This window comes from Brienomyrus brachyistius, chromosome 12 (assembly GCF_023856365.1).
Source record: "Brienomyrus brachyistius isolate T26 chromosome 12, BBRACH_0.4, whole genome shotgun sequence".
Taxonomy (NCBI): domain Eukaryota; kingdom Metazoa; phylum Chordata; class Actinopteri; order Osteoglossiformes; family Mormyridae; genus Brienomyrus; species Brienomyrus brachyistius.
This window is the reverse complement of record NC_064544.1, coordinates 16,914,508-16,933,180: the sequence shown is the minus strand read 5'-3', so window position 1 is coordinate 16,933,180 and position 18,673 is coordinate 16,914,508. Positions and strand designations below refer to the sequence as shown.

At 40.5% G+C, this 18,673-nt stretch overlaps 3 protein-coding genes across 7 annotated transcripts; all 3 read right to left on the bottom strand.

The window, feature by feature from the left end:
- Positions 1-74: 74 nt before the first annotated feature.
- Positions 75-4,582, bottom strand: LOC125705252 (E3 ubiquitin-protein ligase TRIM21-like). Of its 3 annotated transcripts, none has more exons than XM_048971696.1 (8): positions 4,483-4,550; positions 3,484-3,603; positions 2,628-3,202; positions 1,630-1,725; positions 1,283-1,516; positions 1,047-1,194; positions 906-932; positions 75-761 (listed from the first exon to the last, which is right to left on the bottom strand). In XM_048971696.1, the coding sequence occupies exons 3-8, from the start codon at positions 3,198-3,200 to the stop codon at positions 199-201; spliced, it is 1,641 nt and encodes a 546-aa protein (XP_048827653.1). In that variant the 5' UTR covers positions 3,201-3,202; positions 3,484-3,603; positions 4,483-4,550; the 3' UTR covers positions 75-198. The 3 variants fall into 3 exon arrangements, with proteins under 3 accessions (XP_048827653.1, XP_048827651.1, XP_048827652.1); XM_048971694.1 differs by lacking the exon at positions 4,483-4,550 and adding an exon at positions 3,936-4,469; XM_048971695.1 differs by lacking the exon at positions 3,484-3,603 and having other exon boundaries at positions 4,483-4,582.
- Positions 4,583-6,053: 1,471 nt separating this feature from the next.
- LOC125705253 (E3 ubiquitin-protein ligase TRIM39-like) lies at positions 6,054-9,610 on the bottom strand. The gene is made up of 7 exons (XM_048971697.1): positions 9,513-9,610; positions 8,385-8,950; positions 8,071-8,166; positions 7,429-7,662; positions 7,181-7,328; positions 6,974-7,000; positions 6,054-6,868 (listed from the first exon to the last, which is right to left on the bottom strand). Exons 2-7 carry the CDS (start codon positions 8,946-8,948, stop codon positions 6,321-6,323), a joined length of 1,617 nt encoding a protein of 538 aa, XP_048827654.1. The 5' UTR covers positions 8,949-8,950; positions 9,513-9,610; the 3' UTR covers positions 6,054-6,320.
- Positions 9,611-11,132: 1,522 nt separating this feature from the next.
- On the bottom strand, positions 11,133-16,421 carry LOC125705257 (macrophage mannose receptor 1-like). Of its 3 annotated transcripts, none has more exons than XM_048971708.1 (8): positions 15,415-16,421; positions 14,237-14,371; positions 13,657-13,706; positions 13,156-13,543; positions 12,528-12,865; positions 12,011-12,096; positions 11,815-11,914; positions 11,141-11,711 (listed from the first exon to the last, which is right to left on the bottom strand). In XM_048971708.1, the coding sequence occupies exons 1-8, from the start codon at positions 15,495-15,497 to the stop codon at positions 11,677-11,679; spliced, it is 1,215 nt and encodes a 404-aa protein (XP_048827665.1). In that variant the 5' UTR covers positions 15,498-16,421; the 3' UTR covers positions 11,141-11,676. The 3 variants fall into 3 exon arrangements, with proteins under 3 accessions (XP_048827667.1, XP_048827665.1, XP_048827666.1); XM_048971709.1 differs by having other exon boundaries at positions 11,145-11,711; positions 14,316-14,371; positions 15,415-15,478; XM_048971710.1 differs by lacking the exon at positions 13,156-13,543 and having other exon boundaries at positions 11,133-11,711; positions 12,528-12,869.
- Between the last annotated feature and the right edge of the window lie 2,252 nt (positions 16,422-18,673).

Genomic DNA, 18,673 nt, shown 5'->3' with positions numbered 1-18,673 from the left:
CATGTGACTATTCTGCCAAGGCCAGGCTCAAACTGGCACCCTCCTGATCATAAGCAGAAACAGAAAACACGACCTTTTGCTGTGCATTTGTTTTATTTAAATTTTCCAACACAGACAAAAATTCTACTTCTTTTTACAGTTTCTTTAACTCTGAATAACTCTGTACTTAATTCTGGCATTTTCATATTCAGCGTACAGTTACAGACAAGCGCCTTCTCCTCTAACACTGACTGGAGAAATGACAAGTGGAGCTTTGTTGTCACCATTATCATTCAAATCAGGGTTGAAAAACGGCAGAACCTTCTCCGTGAAGATGCAGCCATGGAAAGTGTATATATGGGACTTGGCCTCCACATTGTAAAATGAGACCTGGCCAGCCTCGTAATCCACATATAGCCCGACCTTCTGGGGCTTAGCGTCTAGGGTGAGCATCACGGCCTCACCAGCACAAGCCCTGTATTCATTCATCCTTCTCAAGCATACAGTCCAGTAGCCATCCTGCGGGGTCAGTCTGACCACACCCTTCCTCTTCACTGACGCACTGGCCACTCCTAAGTCCCACGCCGTTTTCTGCCCTACCCCCACCTCCCAGTAATGTCGCCCTGAGGAGAAGCTTTCCTTCCCGAGAACAATGGGCGCAGTGTCAAACCTCTCTGGGGTGTCGGGGAGAAGCTGCTGCCTGTTGCCGTCTCTTACTTGTTTTCCATCCACAGACAAGACAAGCCAAGTGTTTGCCGTCTTAGGGTCCAGAGTCACGTTCACTGTCAGGTACAGAATAGGCTGTCAGGTTCAAGAATTTCCCTTCCAGGATCAATAAAGTTAATCTAATCTAAGGTGTAGATGGAGATCTTAACAGTCACACCACATCTTATGGCTTTAAGAAAGTGGCATCATATATACAGTACCTGCATACTGGGAGATCCTCTTCAGCTCTGTGAAAAGTATGCATTATATATGTGATGTAAGTATTTCATTATATATGTGATGTAAGTATGAAGTTTAATTCAATGCAATTTAATTCAGTAAGGAATGAAAAAAAAGATGACCTTTTTCACAAAGTTTATTCTCTTTCATCTTGAGAAGACTCTCCAGTCTAGACACAGCACTTCTTACTGTCCCCACAAACAGCTCTGAGTGAACAGTGATATCAGACCAGCTTTTGGTCTGTGGGATGCTGCAGAGGGATGGGAAACCCTAAACCCACAGGTGGGGAAATCCATTAGCATGGAGAAGTGTTTAGGTTCATCTCTAGGTACAGCCATATGGACTGTTGGTTACTGACCTGTAAGAAGCATATGTGGTCCTCAGTCTGAGAGAGCTCTTCCAGCTCAGTGTATCTTGTGTGTAGCTCAGCTATTTCCTTCTCCAACTCTTCAATGAGCCCTTCAGTTCTCTGTTCTGCTGCTTTCTGCTTCTCCTCCATCATCTGAATGAGTTGTGCTTGGCTTTTCTCAATAGACCGTATCAGATCGGTGAAGACCTGCACACATTCCTCAGTCTCCCTCTCTGTGTTGGTCTGGTGGGGGATTGATCAAAAACTATAAAATGAGATGAACTTCTGAACTTTTAATGTGTCATATACTTTGAACACCACTAAACTCAAATGAGAAAAAGTAAGCTGGAACTGACCTTACTGAGCTTCACAGACTGCTTGAGATCCTCCACTTTCTTCAGTCTGACCTGGATCATCTGCTGAATCTCTGTTCCTGTCACCCCTACCTGATTCTGCCAATAATAAGTGGAAAAATATCTCGCATAAAACATAATATGGAAGAGCATTGCATCCACAAAAGAAATAATAGGCACCTCATCTCGTAATTATGACTTAGCATCTCGTAATTATGAGATCAGCAAGCAAACAAACAAATAACCAGTTTTATTTATCTTTGTAGTAACTAGTTCCGCCCTGCCCTGATATTTGACACCAGCTAAGTTAGCTAGCCAATTCATTTCCATTCAACTGGCTGGCACAGAGAGAAGCTGCACATACCCCTTGAATTGGGTTAGGGTTGCCAGGTTACTGTGACATATGGATTGAAATGGCATGTTTGTAAATGTGTAGACTGGGTGTCTATATTATGTGTCATACACAATCGGGCAACCTGGGTAATGTCAGACAAACAAGATCCATATACGATGATTATTTATAAAGTTTGAGGGGCATGTAAATTTACCAGGAGATTAAATAATAATAACAATAACAACAATAATAATAATAATACAATAAAACAAGAGAGAGCCAGTTGATGGCCTTAACATATGGGAGAAATCGGGAAAAAACATGAATGTTGACAGGTATGCAGACATCTCGTAATTATGACTTACTGTCTTGTAAGATAAATTAAGATAAAGATAATCTTTATTGTCATTGTCACTTGGACAACGAAATTGAAAATACAATTCAACTCAATGTGAGGCATGAAAAGAGTAATAAAATATATTAAAGATATACAAATCAGGATCTCGTATTTACAAGACCTGTTCTCAAAATTACAAGATCTGAATCTCGTAATTACAAGGTACGGTGTCTTTTTCTCTTTTGTGAATGCAATGCGCTTCCGAAATATCAACACCGTAGCATTTCTAAAAATTAAATATGTTCAGAAGAATATCACCCTTTTACTCACCTTCTTCACAGCACACTCTCGCTCCACAGGGACTGTGTCGTGTCTCTCGTGCTCTGTCTCAGTGCACAGCACACAGACGCACAACTGATCTTGCCTGCAGAACAGCTCTAGGGGCCTCTCATGCTTCTTACACATCCTGTCCTCCAGGTTCTTCACGGGGTCCACCAGCTTGTGTCTCTTAAGGGCTGCGACTCTCAGATGAGGCTCCAGGTGTGGTTCGCAGTAAGATATCAGACACACCAAGCAGGACTTTTGGGCCCTGAGTTTCTGGCTAGTGCAAACATCACATGGTACTTCAGGTCTAGGGGAGATTATTTCACAACTATTGGCTGTCCTTTTCTTGAATTGTTCAACCATTTCCTTAGCAAATGTATTCTCACATAGCTCTGGTCTTCCAATGAAGAGCTCCTCACATTTTGGGCACCTAAGAATTTCACTGCAATCCCAGAATTTATTTATACAGCTTATACAAAAGCTGTGACCGCATGGAGTGGAGACAGGACTGGTGAACACGTTCGAGCATATGAAACACTTGAACTGCTCTTCAGACAGAAGAGTTCCAGAAGATGCCATTCCTGAAAAGAAAGAAAAATGTATCTTTTCTTAAAAAGAATTGTGCCAAGTGATAAATGTCACAGATATTGTGCTTTAATAACCCTATTCGCTTAAACTGGTCAGAGGCAAGGGGCACAATTTCTCATCACTAGCGCAGACATTCACTAGGTTCAAAACTGGATACATCATTCTCATTATTTACTACTGGCGTAACATACGGGATTTGTGAGACCACTGCTGAGAAAAAGTCACAAAAAGTGGTCATGCGACATGTTTTTAATTCATTTCTTTTCACCCTTACCCTATAGTCAGTAGGTTAAGTACTAGGAACTGACTGAACTGCAGAAGCGCCGCGATGATCACTATAGGAAATGAGCAGTAAGCCAATGAAACTGAAGGTTGGCTGCGCATCAGCCAATGGCTGTGGAGAGAGATGGTTTGACATGAAGGTGAAAACGCACGTCAATCAAAAGAGAGGGAAAAATGGTAATTTAAAACCTGTCTCGCGCACTTGTTAGCGTGACGCCGATTATGCTGTCGCGTGCCGATGATGGAGCGCGCGCGTGTTTCTGTTCTCTAATCATGTCTGAAAATATGCCAAATATTAATACAAGCACTTCCCAGGCTACGAATTACATCCGTTATCTGTCTTTAAGTCGAATTTGTAGCCAAGATGGAAAAATAATAGAGTACATAACAATAATAATTTACACAATAATGATTAAAGTAACTAAACAAAGTACTATACTGTACCTCGACCAGACGAACCCTTGTAGTCGCGCACTGTTTTCATGATTGCTGTAATGCATGCGTTCGTTACTACGAACCATTCAATATAACCGGAATTTGTAGTATTATACGCTTTAAGGTTGTCCATTCTTAAGTACGTAAGTTGTCGGAAAGTCGGGCGTTTTTAACTCGGAAACTGCCTGTATAAAAAGTCTGTTGGTAAATGCATATACTTCGGAAATATTTGTTGAAGGAATTACAATATTTTTGAATGATACAGACAGCAGTCTGTGCCTTCTGTTGGTAGGCGCTTTCACTAATAAATATATATAAACAATAGGGATCCACCAGCTACACTGGTTGGACCTCTAATGATGACACTTAGAAAAACTAGCAGTCCAAAGTCCAGTCCAAACGTGAATGACATATTTCATAGTTCAGATATTGCAAATACACAAGCTGCCTTAGCATGTGGTTTCACTTAATTGTACATGCTACTTAATTGTAGCTGGCAGTTTCCAAAGAGCAGAAGTTACCAAAATCTCAAGTGTAAAACTGATATTTCACTGACCTTTCAATCAGAGTGTGCCTCTTCTCAAGGTGTGTCAGGTTCTAAGTTGTTGAGGAAGTTTCAGTCCCACCCATCTCTGTCACTGGAAGTCAGTCTCTTTATGTTTTTTTGTATAGTGGATGGGTGGAGCTAAGAATAAAAGCACTTAACAGCTGAATGTGCTCATAGGTTTGTGTCCATTAGCTATTTCAGCGATCAGTGTCCTTTGCCTTTATTCTAGACATACAGTACCCGTCAAAAGTTTGGACACACCAAGCCGCCTACAAAGGAGAGTGATAGAGATGAGCAGCTACAAAGTGGTTTGTACCATATTTATTCACTTACGGATCACAATTCAAATATTAGAGAGAATATAACATGGCCACCTGACCTAAACACAGCAGAAATGGTTTTTGGAGGAGTCTGACCAGAGAGTAAAGGAAAAGTGGCCACTTGGCATGCGAATAATCGCTTTATGGGTAGGTGTGTCCAAACTTTTGACTGATACTGTATGCCAGAAGTCTTTCTGCTGTCACTGGTTCTTGGCTTTTTTTAGGTTATGCATTTTTTTAAAGGGCTTAGTGGTTATCAATTCCATACCTTCAGGGTGGTCAGTTTCCCAGCTGTGCTCAGTGTACACTTTCAGTATTTTGGGGCTTCTCAGCAAGCTAAAGAGCATCTGTAGGTGAACATTATGCATGTCCTGCCTGTGCTTGTGAGGGTTTATTCGTAGTGTGTGTACTTAGCATCCTATCCACAATGTCTTGTTCCTCCTGCTTCCTAGAATCCATATTCAGTTTTACCTTTTATTGGATAAATAATCATGTAAAATGGATTAAAACAAGATTAATCTTTTAAGAGCGGGTATTATTAAAATGGGGCGGCATGGTGGTGCAGTGGTTAGCACTGCTGCCTCACACCTCTGGGACTCGGGTTCGAGTCTCTGCTTGGGTCACATGTTTGTGGAGTTTGCATGTTCTCCCCATGTCGTCGTGGGGTTACCTCCGGGTACTCCAAGTTTCCCCCTATAGTCCAAAAACATGCTGAGGCTAATTGGACTTGCTAAATTGCCCATAGGAATTGGTGTGTGAGTGTGCCCTGCGATGGGCTGGCCCCCCATCCAGGGTTGTTCCCTGCCTCATGTCCATTGCTTCTGGGATAGGCCCCCCGTGACCCAGTAGGATAAGTGGTTTGGAAAATGGAAGGACAGATAGTATTATTAAAACCAACAGTGTCTATATCTTGCTCTTTTTGGATTTTGGCTGATGTAAGGACTCACTGAATAATATTGTCACCTCATAGCTCAAGGGTTGGGGGTTTAATCCCACCGACACTCTTCGTGTTTGGGGTTTGCTTGTTCTCTCCATGTTGTATGGGTTTTCTCCCGGTCCTCTAGTTGACCGCTGCAGTTTAAGTAACTTCTGTGGTAGTGATAATGATGCCGTTGCCAATAATACAGTGTGACTTGAATATTGTTGTTATATGTTATGGGGACATATTGCCTCTGTAGGAGAAATGCAAGATATTGCGAGATTATTGTTACCATTATTTTTACTATAATTATTTAACAAAGTCATATGAAATACCGCAACTCCATGAAGAATTCAGTTTTATTTGAAGATACAAAATGTCACATACATACCCGGCTTCTGCAAGAAAAAACAATACATAACAATGATTGATCACCAATAATGCGCCAGTACTAATGCTTTTGTTATAATATCCTTACACAAAGTTGAGGTTAAAGCAAATGAGGAAATATCTTAGCCGTGCAGCTAATTCTCACATACAGAAACCTTTTTTACTTAGGAAAAAAAATACAATTTCCAATGCACATTATTAGAGCTTAAATGTGGCAGTCACTGTGCATGGGAGATGGCTGAGATGATCAGGGGGCTGGAATTGTTAACACCATCATTGTGACAGGGGCTGAAGAACGGATACAGTTTACCTTTGAAGGTATAACCAGTGAAGGTGCAGATGCAAGACCTTTTGTCTACGTTGTAGAAGGAAACCAGCCCCTGCTCGTAATCCACATACACCCCCACCTTCTGGGGCTTCTCAACAAGAGAAAGAACAACAGGAGGTGAGCAGTTTGCTGAATATTCAGTCCCATTCCTGTGCCAAATTGTCCAAAATCCATTTTCTGGGAACGCAGTAAGCTCTCCTTTCCTGTTGATGGATTCTCGAACCACGCCAAGGTCCCAGTTCGTCTTATCCTTGACCACTACCTCCCAGTAGTGACGCCCAGTCGTGAAGCCTTCGGTCGCCATGACGCACAGACAGCAGTCAAACCTTTGCGGGTTGTCGAGAACATTTCGCACAGTGTCTCCATCATGCACCCTCTTTCCATCCTCTGATAAGAGCAGGGTTGGGTGCGCTGTCTTCGGGTCAAGGGTCACATCGACTGCATAGAGTAAAATTTTGATACTTCATAAATCATGTATGGGCAAAATAAGGTCAGTTTTAGTTCATTTTAATGATAATTATTAATTTTCAAGAAGCCACCCACCAGCATACTTCTGTATTCTCCTGAGTTCTGTGACAGAAGACACAAAAGCAAATCCTCTTACTGACATTCGATATAAAAGTCAATATAAGCTTTGTGTAAATGCAATTCAACAGGCTATGGTAGTAATATAAAGGTTTTACTTGCATTAGTATGTTTCTGGTGTAATATTTGAATTGTGATCCGTAAGTGAATAAATATGGTACAAACCACTCTGTAGCTGTTCATCTATTACTTTGCTGATGTGTTCCCCAAGCTGACCATACACATTCCACTTGGTCCCCACACAATGGTCAGTGTGAATAATGATATCAGACCAGTCTTTGGTCTGTGGATCATCAGAGAGGGGTGGGAAACTCTACAGTAACAGAGGATAGAATTCATCAACATGGAAGTTGTGTAGCCTCATCTCTAAATAGATCCACGTAGAACAGTAGCTGATAGTGAAGCTCACTGACCTGTAGGAAGTAGATGTGGTCCTCAGCTTGAGAGAGCTCTTCCAGCTCAGTGTTTCTCCTCTGTAGCTCAGTGATTTCCGCTTCCATCTCCTTGATGAGATCTGCAGCCCTCCGTTCTGCGGCTTTCTGCTTTTCCTCTATCACCTCAAGGAGTTCTACTTGAGTTCTCTCAATGGATTGTATTAGATCGGTGAAGACTCGCACACTGTCCTCAATCTCCTTTTCTGTTCTAACCTTTTTGGAGGCAAACGGGTGATACTGTAAAACTAGAAATTTGATGGGGGGGGGGGTCAGTGGTTACTACTTTGGCATCACTGGTTGTTGGTTTGATTCCTGGTTCTGTTTGCAGAAATTCCACGTTTTTGCTTTGTTTTCTTAGGTTTCTCTTGGGGAATAGTGTGGTTTACTCTAAAAATGTATATTAAATGACTTGGTGCCATCTGATTGGTCCTAGTTTGTTACTTTGTGCCCCGGCATCCCATTGAGAGTGTTGCCTGTCCTTCACTTTCTGGGACAGCCTCCAGAGTCAGTGTGATCCTGCACTTCATAAGTGTTTATGTAAAAAATGTATTAATCAAAATGTGATCATGACCTGTTAAGGAAATCTGTCTCAATCTCCTTTGCATAAAAATGATGATTCACCTTGCTCTGCTTTACCAGCTGCTCAATCTCTTCCACTTTCTTCACTCTGTCCCGAATCATCTGTTGAATGCCTGTCCTTCTCTTTTCCAAGTGAATCTGCAAAAAAAAAAGAAAAGAAAGACTAAATATAATCAAACAATACATCTATCCAACTGTGTGAAACCTGCACAACACAAAGAGAACATGCAAACTCCACAAAGAGTGTGAAGCTGGGATTCAAACCCACAGCTCTGGGGAGCCACAGTGTCACCCACTGAACCACCATGCAACCCCGAAAAATACATGTGACAGAAGAATATCACCCTTTTACTCACCTTCTTCACAGCCCACTGTCTCTCCACAGGGACTGTGTCGTGTCTCTCGTGCTCTGTCTCAGTGCACAGCACACAGACGCACATCTGATCTTGCCTGCAGAACAGCTCTAGGGGCCTCTCATGCTCCTTGCACATCCTGTCCTCCAGGTTCTTCACGGGGTCCACCAGCTTGTGTCTCTTAAGGGCTGCGACTCTCTGATGAGGCTCCAGGTGTATCTTGCAGTAAGAGGTCAGACACACCAAGCAGGACTTTTGGGCCCCGAGTTTCAACCCAGTGCAGACATCACAGGGCACCTCTCCATTTGCAACAGAGCAATTGACAAGCATCCTTCTGAAATGATTTGCTGTTTCAGCGATGCAAGTATTTATGTGGAGCTCAGGTGTGTTCTCAAAACACCTCATACACATTGGGCAGCATGACTGAGTTTTATTGCTCCAATACTCCCTGATACAGGCCATGCAGAAGCTGTGCCCGCATGGCAGTGAGATGGGGCTTATGAACACATCTAGGCAGATGGAGCAGTGATACAGCTCCTCGGGTAGGAGGAGGCCAGAAGATGCCATTTCTGGAGAAGTAATCACAGAGGATTTTTGAGATTTACACCTATAGTTATATCATTACAGTAATTTATAAGCGACCTCTAAAGGAATAACCATGAAATATCCATGAAAACATTATGATCGCCTATTAAAAAGGCATCAGTCTGATAGAGAATGAGCTGCTGATTTAAAATATATTCAGATTATTTTCTTCTGCTATGTGGATTTATATACCAATGGGATAAAAAATATTTAACTGGAGGTTACTGTGTGCATTATATGTTAAAATCCATAGATTGTTTCAGAATCCACTGAGAAAATGCAAAACTTCTGTGTACAGACCGAACTGAAAACAAATTTTATGTCCTTATTCTGACTTTACGTATTACATTGTTGGATTTTTACGTAAATGTACGCAGACAAGTATTTAAATTAATAAACTTTGTGTTTATATGCTATCAAGACATTATTAATGTTACTCCAACATTTTTGTTATGCATGAAAACTTAACAACAACGCCACTCTGAAAAATAAGAATTTATAATAGTAGAAGTCACTAAGGCACAAGCTGTGATCTGTGTTGCTCACCTACTGAGCAGGGGTCCCTGCGCTCCCAGATCAATTTCCAAACAGGCCACACTTTAAAGACCCCCGTCTCCCCTGTTTTTACTTTCACTTCGGTGGTGTGACGTGGCAGAGGCACCGCCCACCCAAAGCAGCAGCTTCCCCTTGTGTGTGTGGGTGTGTCTAGACTTTAAAGGCACAGAGTCACGGTGATCCCTCAGCACAATCACCTGGCCGAATCAGTAACGGCTTTTATGAATGATTGCGTGTAGAGTAGTGTTACATTTTGTGGCATGTTTTGTGTTTCAGTTTCAGTGCTGTGGTTTCTTCCTGACTCCGTTATCTCCAGAGATCACTAAATGCAAAAGAACTAATTCAATTGGGGGAAAATCAAGATTCATCTGACTACTGGCTTCCACTTACCACAATGGCAAAGTAAATAATTGATTAATTCATCAATCAGCAACATGACGCAGCTGTTTTACTGTAATGAGTCTCTTTATTAGGAACATCTGAGTAGCGTACAAGGAAGTTTTTGTGAAGTTTTTAAATCTACTAGCAGTTTCTGGCTACAGAAGTGTGTTAGAATCCTCCAGATGAAGTGCTTAATTGGTGAGAAATAAAATAACATTATTATCAGATTTCAAGGTATATTATCATAACATAGGGATTCATAACCATTAACTTGCTTTATTGTTCAAGGGCTATTATCTGTTAAATAATTAGTTTAACAGCCGCGCTTAATTATGTTACTATTACATTATATTTTGAATTTGATTAAAAATTAGTATAGAAAAAGACTCCCCTTTCTAATACATAAGACTATAACAAAAAATTACTGCGCTTATGTGATTTTACTCTTCAGCAGGTGTTTTTCAAGTGTTTCAATAAAAACATTTGCTAGTTATTAAATGCAGGATTTGAATAGTTGAATATAATGGCTGAATTGTGTAATAGATATTGTGGTTGGAAAGAACAGACTTGCCTAAAACCAATCTTAGGGTGAGCAAATAATCAAGTCAGGGAGGACACTGTACTAGGAGAAGATTTCTACACTATCATGTTAATCGAAGAAAAATTCATCCACCTGTTTTCCATTACCATTGGTGACACATTCAACATAATTAATAGGAGACTGATTAATCAGCACATACCAAGCACTAACCATTGCTTAAGTGAAATCAAGATGCTTTTAACTGAAATGGTAGTTTACAAATGCTGGCTTAGCTCAATGCATCCTCCCTGAGATGGATTATCTGGTCGCCATACAAACACTTGTAGTTGTAATGCATTATTTGTAGAGAGTCTAAGTTGTTCTAGTCCTCCAGAAATTCAGGTTTGAATAAGACTGTGTGAGTTTCCTGTGTTCTCCTTGTGTTTGTGTGTGTTTTGTTCCATCGTGTAAAAACATTCAGCCGAAAGCAAGCCAGTCATTTTTTTTTATTAGTTTGTCTATCATTCTATCAAGTTGTTCATATCTAATTTGCCACTGATAAGTTGTTCACGTTTTATCTTTTCTCATTTTGAAATGGTTTCACCAGGCTTGCCTTTATTGTCAAAACTGTGAGGACCACAGACTTGGTTTATCATCAAGCCCTTTTCTAATGCTGTTTTGTGCGTAGTCAAAAAAGGCTGTAATTGTGTTTTCTGTCACAGTCAAATACCCAGGCTGCAAGTAGCAGCCAAAAAAATGGCAGTCTGTGTCAGGTTTCGCGGGTGAAGACGGGCAGGCGGGCGGGCGGGCAGGAGGCAGGGAAGGATGAGGCAGACAGGTGAAATACGGGGAAAACTGGGGATTTATTAAGGGGAAGACGGCTCCGGGCAGGACAGGACACCGCAACGTTAGTAACTTCAATGATGGACATCGAACAAGGACTGATATAGACCAGACAGGGTGAAACAACAAGATACAGCTGGGCATGACTGGGGAAGCACACGTGGATAATCAGGGGGCGTGGCACACATGAGGATCGGACGTTTCGGACATGACAGTCTGTTTCATTCAAAAAAAGAAAACTTAACGGAAATGTATACAGTTAGATTTGGTTTTTGCTAATGGCTATTCTAAATCCAGTGTCAATCAAAAACAACAGAAATGAAATCTACCACATTTGGGGTTTTGTTATGTCCTACTTCCACTTCAACACACTAGATCAAATCCTTGCTGAATTGCGATATAACAATGGACCTATTGACCTCCAGGGCATTCTTCCTCCAGGAGCCCTAGAAGAAAAACACATGCAGTCATACTGTAAAGAATCCTTCCAATACTGTGAAGACATTGCTGATGACATTGCACTGAGGGGCAGTGTGTTTTGTGCTGTACCTTGTTCCTCCACTAAGTGGAAGATCTGTCCATCAGCCTGAGTCTGCCAGTGTAGCGTGAAGTTTTCTGATGCCCCTCTACCACTCAGTTCCTTGCGTAGCTGGACAATGACAAATTGGCGTGTTTCCATTTGCTATCAGTAGACTACTGTATTCTCATAACAGGAGACTCGTATATGAAAGAGAAATCAACTGACCTGCATTAAAACAAGGTCACTGTAGTCTGTTACATCGCCGTCGGTTCTGATTTTCACACTGACCACCGTTTTTAGTCCGGTGATGGCTAAATGACACATTGAGTCAGTACACAATCACATTTGAAAGCAGCACTAATGAATCATCTTCCATAACCAAAAAAAAACAAAAACAAATTCCGGATCTTAAGACTGCATGGTGGAATCGGTATGATGAACAGGGTTGTATGGAAACGTATCTTTCATGGATGCTTTTAAACTGTGAAATCAAAAGGCATGTCCATTTGTAGTGCAGGGATCAGCAGCCGAGAGGTAAATGTTTGGGGGATTTCATAGTCAGTGGTGTTTTCTTTTGCACTGTGTTGTGTGTTTTGAGCACTCTGATTTTATGCCAAGTCAAGAAGTTTACTTCAGAGTTCAACAGTTATTGAAGATGACGAATTAGGATGCCCAGTGTTCCACAGCTAGTGTGGTGATTGCAGGCCCTGTGATATGACAACGTCTATAGAATTCAACTCACCTCTATAACAGACAAACGGGTAACTGTCAAGACAGTATTGACTGTTCCATTTTCCAGAAGAGTCGACAGAAGTACAGCACTTTGAATTATCTGTCATCATCCCCACTTCTGCTAATTTCCAGCTGTAGAATGTGGAGTTTGCCTGGTCTGACCACTGCCAGAAGTCCCTAAACAATCCAATCCACACCGGTGTCCCCTGTGCCACTGTGTGTATCAGCTGGTTCTCATACTGATTGTTAATACTGACAAGGTCTGTATAATACTTTCTGCAGTAACTCTGAGCATCAGTCCATGTCATTAGTTCCGTAATCCAGATGTATCTCTGATTGGTGGAATCGCTACCTAAAGATGAGGAAGGATTTGGTCATTAAAAATCCATAAAACCCACCCATGTTTTGCATATTTTTTTACTTTCCAATCACAGGCACAGTGTCTTGACCCAAAAATCACACACCATGACTCATGTGCTGTATATGTATATATGGTTTTCTCTAAGCCCTTGTAAAGTACCTTTTCCTGTTATTGTTTAGTGTGGGAAAAGTGCAAGAACTGTAAGTTCCAGTATAATAATAATTGCAAATATCTGCTACCAGAATTTAGTTTAGTAGCCAAATGTATGGAAAATTACTTGCCGTCATAGCAAACAGAGTAGGAGAGGGAATTGCAGGTCCAATCATTCCAGTATCCTAAGGATGTCATGACAACACAGTTCTCCTGTCCAGCGAAATTGTTTGGTTCACCCGCAGCCCAGATATAGAACTCAACATTACTGAAGAAGCTTTGCTCTTCCAGCGACCAGTGCCACACCCATCCACCTGGCTTCTGAAGTCCTATCCAGGCTGCTCCAGTGTAAGCAAGGCCTATACTGTTAACCAGCCGTTGCATATCGTCTTGATTCTCAATGGTAGCCAGATCATCATAGGTCTTTCTACAGTAAGACTGAGCTTCAGGCCAAGTTATTCCAGTGTCAACAAAGTGAAAGTGATAAGAGAGACTGAAAGCTAGTGGGTAGATTCCTATAAAAATAAATCACAGACAGCAAATGAATTCTGCATGCATCAGTCTTGTTTTGTCTGAATTTGAATGTTAACTTGTATGGTATTTGTGGTAGTGCTGAGAGGGAACTGACCTGACATTAACAGGATTAGAAACATAGCTGGTTGAATAACCTTAGTCAGCCTGTGGAATACAATAACACATGTACATGAGAAGAAAATGGAAGTTTGAAAGCTTTTCTCAAATATTGGCATATTTCAGAATCTAAAATTAGTCTTACAGTGCAGACATGTTCTAGCACTAGGAAGGCAGCTGAATAGTAAAATAAGAATAGATCTTTACCCACACTTTACCCACACCTAGAAACAAGTTCTCGTGTGTGTAAGTGTTGAGTGAAGGTGCATAGAGAGGGTGGTCATATGGCTGGTGATGGGGCTGAGACAGAGCAGGATAATTACTTCCACAGCAATGCGTTTGGATGAAATCAACCAGCTTCTCTCCCAAATGCTAATTCAGCTACCACCTCATCTTATTGACACCAGATGAAAGCCCCTCTTTTCTCGGACTCCTTAAGTGTAGTACACCTAATGCTGGAGTTATAGTAAGGATATGGATTGATGGAATTCAATGATTACTATCTGACTTTATTAGGGCTATCTGACCAAACTCTTGCAGGATCAATCCTGTAAATAAGTAGATCCTGTAGATCAAACCTGCAGCTTATTAATCCTGTAGCAGAAGCTAGCCAGGTCAGGTCAGGTTGCTGCTGAAGCAGCACATTGCCGCACGCACCACGCAGTGAAACTCCGCAGGATTCCAGCCGGCGATCCCCCAGGGTGAGACACGGTCTAGAAGTTCATGAATATAATATTTAGTTTTCAGAATAATAGATATTTATGCAAAAATAATCCTTTATACAAAGAATTCTCCAACTCTAGTTTGAGTCTGATTCTCTGGTTTCCTTCTCTGGTCCCATGACATGCACCCTATATCTACTGTGTCCCCCTAAATTGTGCTTTATTTTGCCTGGATTTGCTTCCAGCCAGCAAGGTAAGATGGTGGCTAATAGATGAGCAGCAATTCAACTAAGTGTAAAGGGACTCTGCAGACATTATGATGTGGCTCTTTGTACTACCCAAGAAGTGAATGATGGCAATAACATGACCCAGCTGCATTTTCCTGAACACACCTAGTCATGAGTGTCACTATCTTGCCAACTTTGTATTAATCATTTATTCACTTCAGTGTTTTTCCAAGACACACCTGGCCGTATTTTCTGTGATGACCTGCCTCTTTCCACAACAACCAGTATGCATTTATGCAATAGAGGTATATCCCATGGACAAAAGTATTGGGACACCTGGCCATTACACCTACAAGAACTTTTATGACATCCCATTCTAAAGCCATAGGCATCAATATGGACAAAATATGTCACATGGTAAACTTTTGGAGGTAAAAGTTAATTGGCAGGTAATCTTATAGGACTTGTGCATAAAAACAGATACATTATGAACCTAGTACATTAAGTCCTAAGATGGCATTAAGTAGCTAAAAAAATCAAATCAGTCATTGAGTCTGCTACCGTGTATTAATTTAATTTGTTATACATTATGTGATATCACTGAAAACTAAGAAATAGTTAGTCCTTCAGACCAGTACAATAGCATTTTTAAATTAAAGTAGCTTAACACAAGCATTTTTATGGCTTAAATAATTGTACAATATCTTTGGACAAGATATTGTCTCTTTTAATTGGCCTCATTATTTCTTGAAACCTAGAATACACAGTTATATGACTTTTGTCAGGAAATATTAATGCAAGATTATTGAAACACCACATTTGAGCATTTTAGACATTAGCAGAACCACGTGATAAAGTCAGACTTACCTATTAGAACTGTTCAGAAGCTCTGCAGTGCATTTATTGAAAACGTCTGGCGAATCTGTGAGCGCCTCAAAGCTCCTTGCCATTTGTACTTCCAGTAATTTCCATGCAAAATACACAGTAGCATATCACTATGCAGCATATCAATTGAATTTCCATTTGTCTTTTCCTTTAAGTAAAACACTCATTTCAAATAGTTAGAAATTGCAACCCAAACTATAGTTCTAAAAGTTAATAACAGCAGAAAACACATTGTCTCTCATTACAGTTTCATCAACAGTGTCTTCACAGTATTGTAAGAATTCATTACAAGGTGTAAGAAGTTTATTGACAACTAGTCTCATTGGGTGCTTTTTAAATGGTAACACTTTTGCAATAACAAAACACCAAACATTTGTGTTTAGTATTCAATTGGAAGCCAATGACTACAATTGCAATTATTGGAATGAACAGAACTGAGTAAAAAAAATGACAATAAATAGAGAATTTCTATGTGGAAGGTATGTGCAGATATGTTAAACATTGCTTTCAATTGACTTGTCGTGAAACTAATAAATCTGCAACATTTTTACAGAATTAAGCAAGTATCCCAAGACATTCTGTTAACACTGTACATCTAGAATCATAGTTCTCACTTTTCCATCAGTTTGAAAGCAAAATGTATTTGTCACTGAGACCTCCATACCAACATGAAATGCTGGATTCCGTCATGAAAGGATGGAGTAGGATTAAGATTCTTACATTCATTCTGACTGTTAAGGTTAAAACTGGCATAACAGACAGTAGTACAGAGCATAAGAAACATGGGCAATTACTGGTGTTATACAGTTTATATTCTGTAACAACTTCTATTATGGCAGTTTTTACTTTAACAGTAAGAAGAAATCAGAGAAACTCAATCCTACTCTCCTACAATCCCAGATAGTAGTTAGTATAGTAGTAGAGAGTATAAACTGTTTCTTGTGAGGACTATACATTCTTCTCTGTTGATGGACTTTAAACAGGCTCCTTCCTACTAGCTGCTGTGTTTTTATAGAACGTTACGCATACTGTGCTATCAAACAACATCAGCCACTTTGCCTACACGTTTTTGCATGTGTAACAAAAATGTATAAAATAAATACATTTTGCATTGCAAAGCAATATAGTATTTCTTTAAATTCTGTAGTTCCAAGTAATATTCTCTTAAATTAGGACTATAATATACTCCTATGATATACTACTGCTTCTTGTGAGTATGTTTCTGTTTTATAAGTCTCTGTGTTTTGTACTTCTTTCATCAATATTATTGACTGAGCTGACAGTCATCATCAATATGGAGGATATAAGCTGGCCAATGAATGCTGATGACATGGCTTAAACTCAGGGAAGTGGCAGTGTTCTCTGGCAGACAGACATTTTTCACAGAGATACTGAGTTTGTTGCTGGAGAGAGAGAAAGCACTGTGTAAAAACAACAGACAATGGCAAATGGCGTAACATCACATTTAACAGTGAAGCAACACTTCATTTCTTATAATGGTGTGCAGTTCATGCATTTATACTTATAAACACACCACTAAACACTACAGCATTAAACTGCCCTTACATTGTATGCTCTGTTCTTTCAGAATTTCAGAACTTAGTTTCATTTGTTTACATATTTTTTATGCTTATGTACTTGGAAATTGTATTTTTAGCATAAATCTATTGCAGCCTGTCCTGCTTGTGTCTTTTTAGTAACTACATAGCAACCAGACAAACATCTTAATCAAAATAAGACGAATGTGATGCTGCACAGAGTGAGTTAGTGTGAGGAGTCACACTGAAAAACAGCTGATAAAAAAGAATGGAAAAAGTGATGTGGGAGTGGCTTTATAGAGATGTCTGGAAGCAGTCAGACCAGAGGGGCTCCTTAGGTGTTTATCTATACCACGAACGGAAAGGACCTATTTGTGTTCTTGGCTAGAGTGACCTTACTAATATGCCTCCCAAGCATGAACTTGGGCCACAATGAATCACGGGATTGCTCTTGTTGGTGAGGATGCAACTGATGCATCCTTGATATCTGGAGCTGGGCAAGAAAGCCTTTAGTGTTTCAACCATCCTTTGTACTTCTGTTCTTGAGTATTGGGACTGCACTTTAACTACGGAACATGGTGAGCAGGAACACAAGAACATCAGACACACACACCGCAACAAATATTTACCCTATTCTTGTATATTAAAGTCTTGCTTTAAGAGAACATTGCTTGGAACTATAGAATTTAAAGGAATACTATATTGCTTTGCGATGCAAAACGTATTTATATTATGCATTTTTGTAACACATGCAAAACCTGGAGACAAAGTGGCTGATGTTGTTTGATAGCACAGTATGCGTAACGTTCTATAAAAACACAGCAGCTAGTAGGCAGGAACCTTCTTAAGGTCTTTTGTTACGATCCCCAGTCTAGGATTGGAGACCGTCCGAAAGGGAAAGGGGAGACGAGACAAGCGGGGAATAGGGTATGGGGACACGGGAAACAAGAGGGATCTTTTTTATGTTTTTTTTTTATTTTTCACAAACACCAGGTGTAACAGACTTCGGGAGTGACGATGGCCAAAACAACAAACAAAACACCGCTGCTAACTCCTGGCTCCCTAACCAAACCAAGAATAAATCACCGTGACTCGCAAAATCAAAAAGGCAGTCACTCCGTACACGCCTAGTTACGAACACACACAGCAAGTACACAGAACCTGAGCAACGGTACTGAAGGGAGAAGGCAAAGGGTCGTCGAAAACAGGCAAAAGGGTCAAAGCAGAAAAACAACAAACCAGGGCAGAAGTACCAAAAAAGGGTGAAACGAAAATCAAAAACCAAAACTGTCATACACATGCAATCAAACCAATCAACAATCCAATAATAAATCAAGCAATGAGCAAAAGCTCTCAAGGTTGTGCGAGCTGTGGCCTTTTCTTTGTAGAAACAGGAAGTAGCGCCGAAGACAGGGCGTTGTGGCCAGGTCTGGGAGGCGGAGCCGAAGGGAGCAACTGGCGAATAGCGATAAGGGCGAGAAGTCTACAGAATCTGCCAGGACCTCCTGCAAACACTTACACCACGTAACACTATCAAAAGAGAATTACTGGTGTTATACAGTTTATACTCTGTACTAACTTCTATTAAGCCACAGTTTTTACTTTAATAACCAATGAATCAGAAAAACTTAATCCTACAACCCTACAATCCCAGATCAAAGGTGTTCATCAATATATCAACCTCTATAGCGGGATTGGCCAAT

Excerpts from the sequence above, each read along its gene's own strand:
- LOC125705252 (XM_048971695.1), bottom strand. The coding sequence starts at position 3,200 with ATGGCATCTTCTGGAACTCTTCTGTCTGAAGAGCAGTTCAAGTGTTTC. Across the intron at positions 1,726-2,627 it reads GAGAGTGTGCTGTGAAGAAG|AATCAGGTAGGGGTGACAGG; the intron begins GTGAGTAAAAGG and ends TATTATTGGCAG. Across the intron at positions 1,195-1,282 it reads ACCACATATGCTTCTTACAG|GGTTTCCCATCCCTCTGCAG; the intron begins GTCAGTAACCAA and ends CTGTGGGTTTAG.
- LOC125705253 (XM_048971697.1), bottom strand. The coding sequence starts at position 8,948 with ATGGCATCTTCTGGCCTCCTCCTACCCGAGGAGCTGTATCACTGCTCC. Across the intron at positions 7,001-7,180 it reads AGATGAACAGCTACAGAGTG|AACTCAGGAGAATACAGAAG; the intron begins GTTTGTACCATA and ends CTTCTGTCACAG. Across the intron at positions 6,869-6,973 it reads GAGAATACAGAAGTATGCTG|TCGATGTGACCCTTGACCCG; the intron begins GTGGGTGGCTTC and ends TACTCTATGCAG.
- LOC125705257 (XM_048971708.1), bottom strand. The coding sequence starts at position 15,497 with ATGGCAAGGAGCTTTGAGGCGCTCACAGATTCGCCAGACGTTTTCAAT. Across the intron at positions 13,707-14,236 it reads ACAGGATTAATAAGCTGCAG|GCTGACTAAGGTTATTCAAC; the intron begins GTTTGATCTACA and ends TGTATTCCACAG. Across the intron at positions 13,544-13,656 it reads TCTAATCCTGTTAATGTCAG|GAATCTACCCACTAGCTTTC; the intron begins GTCAGTTCCCTC and ends TTATTTTTATAG.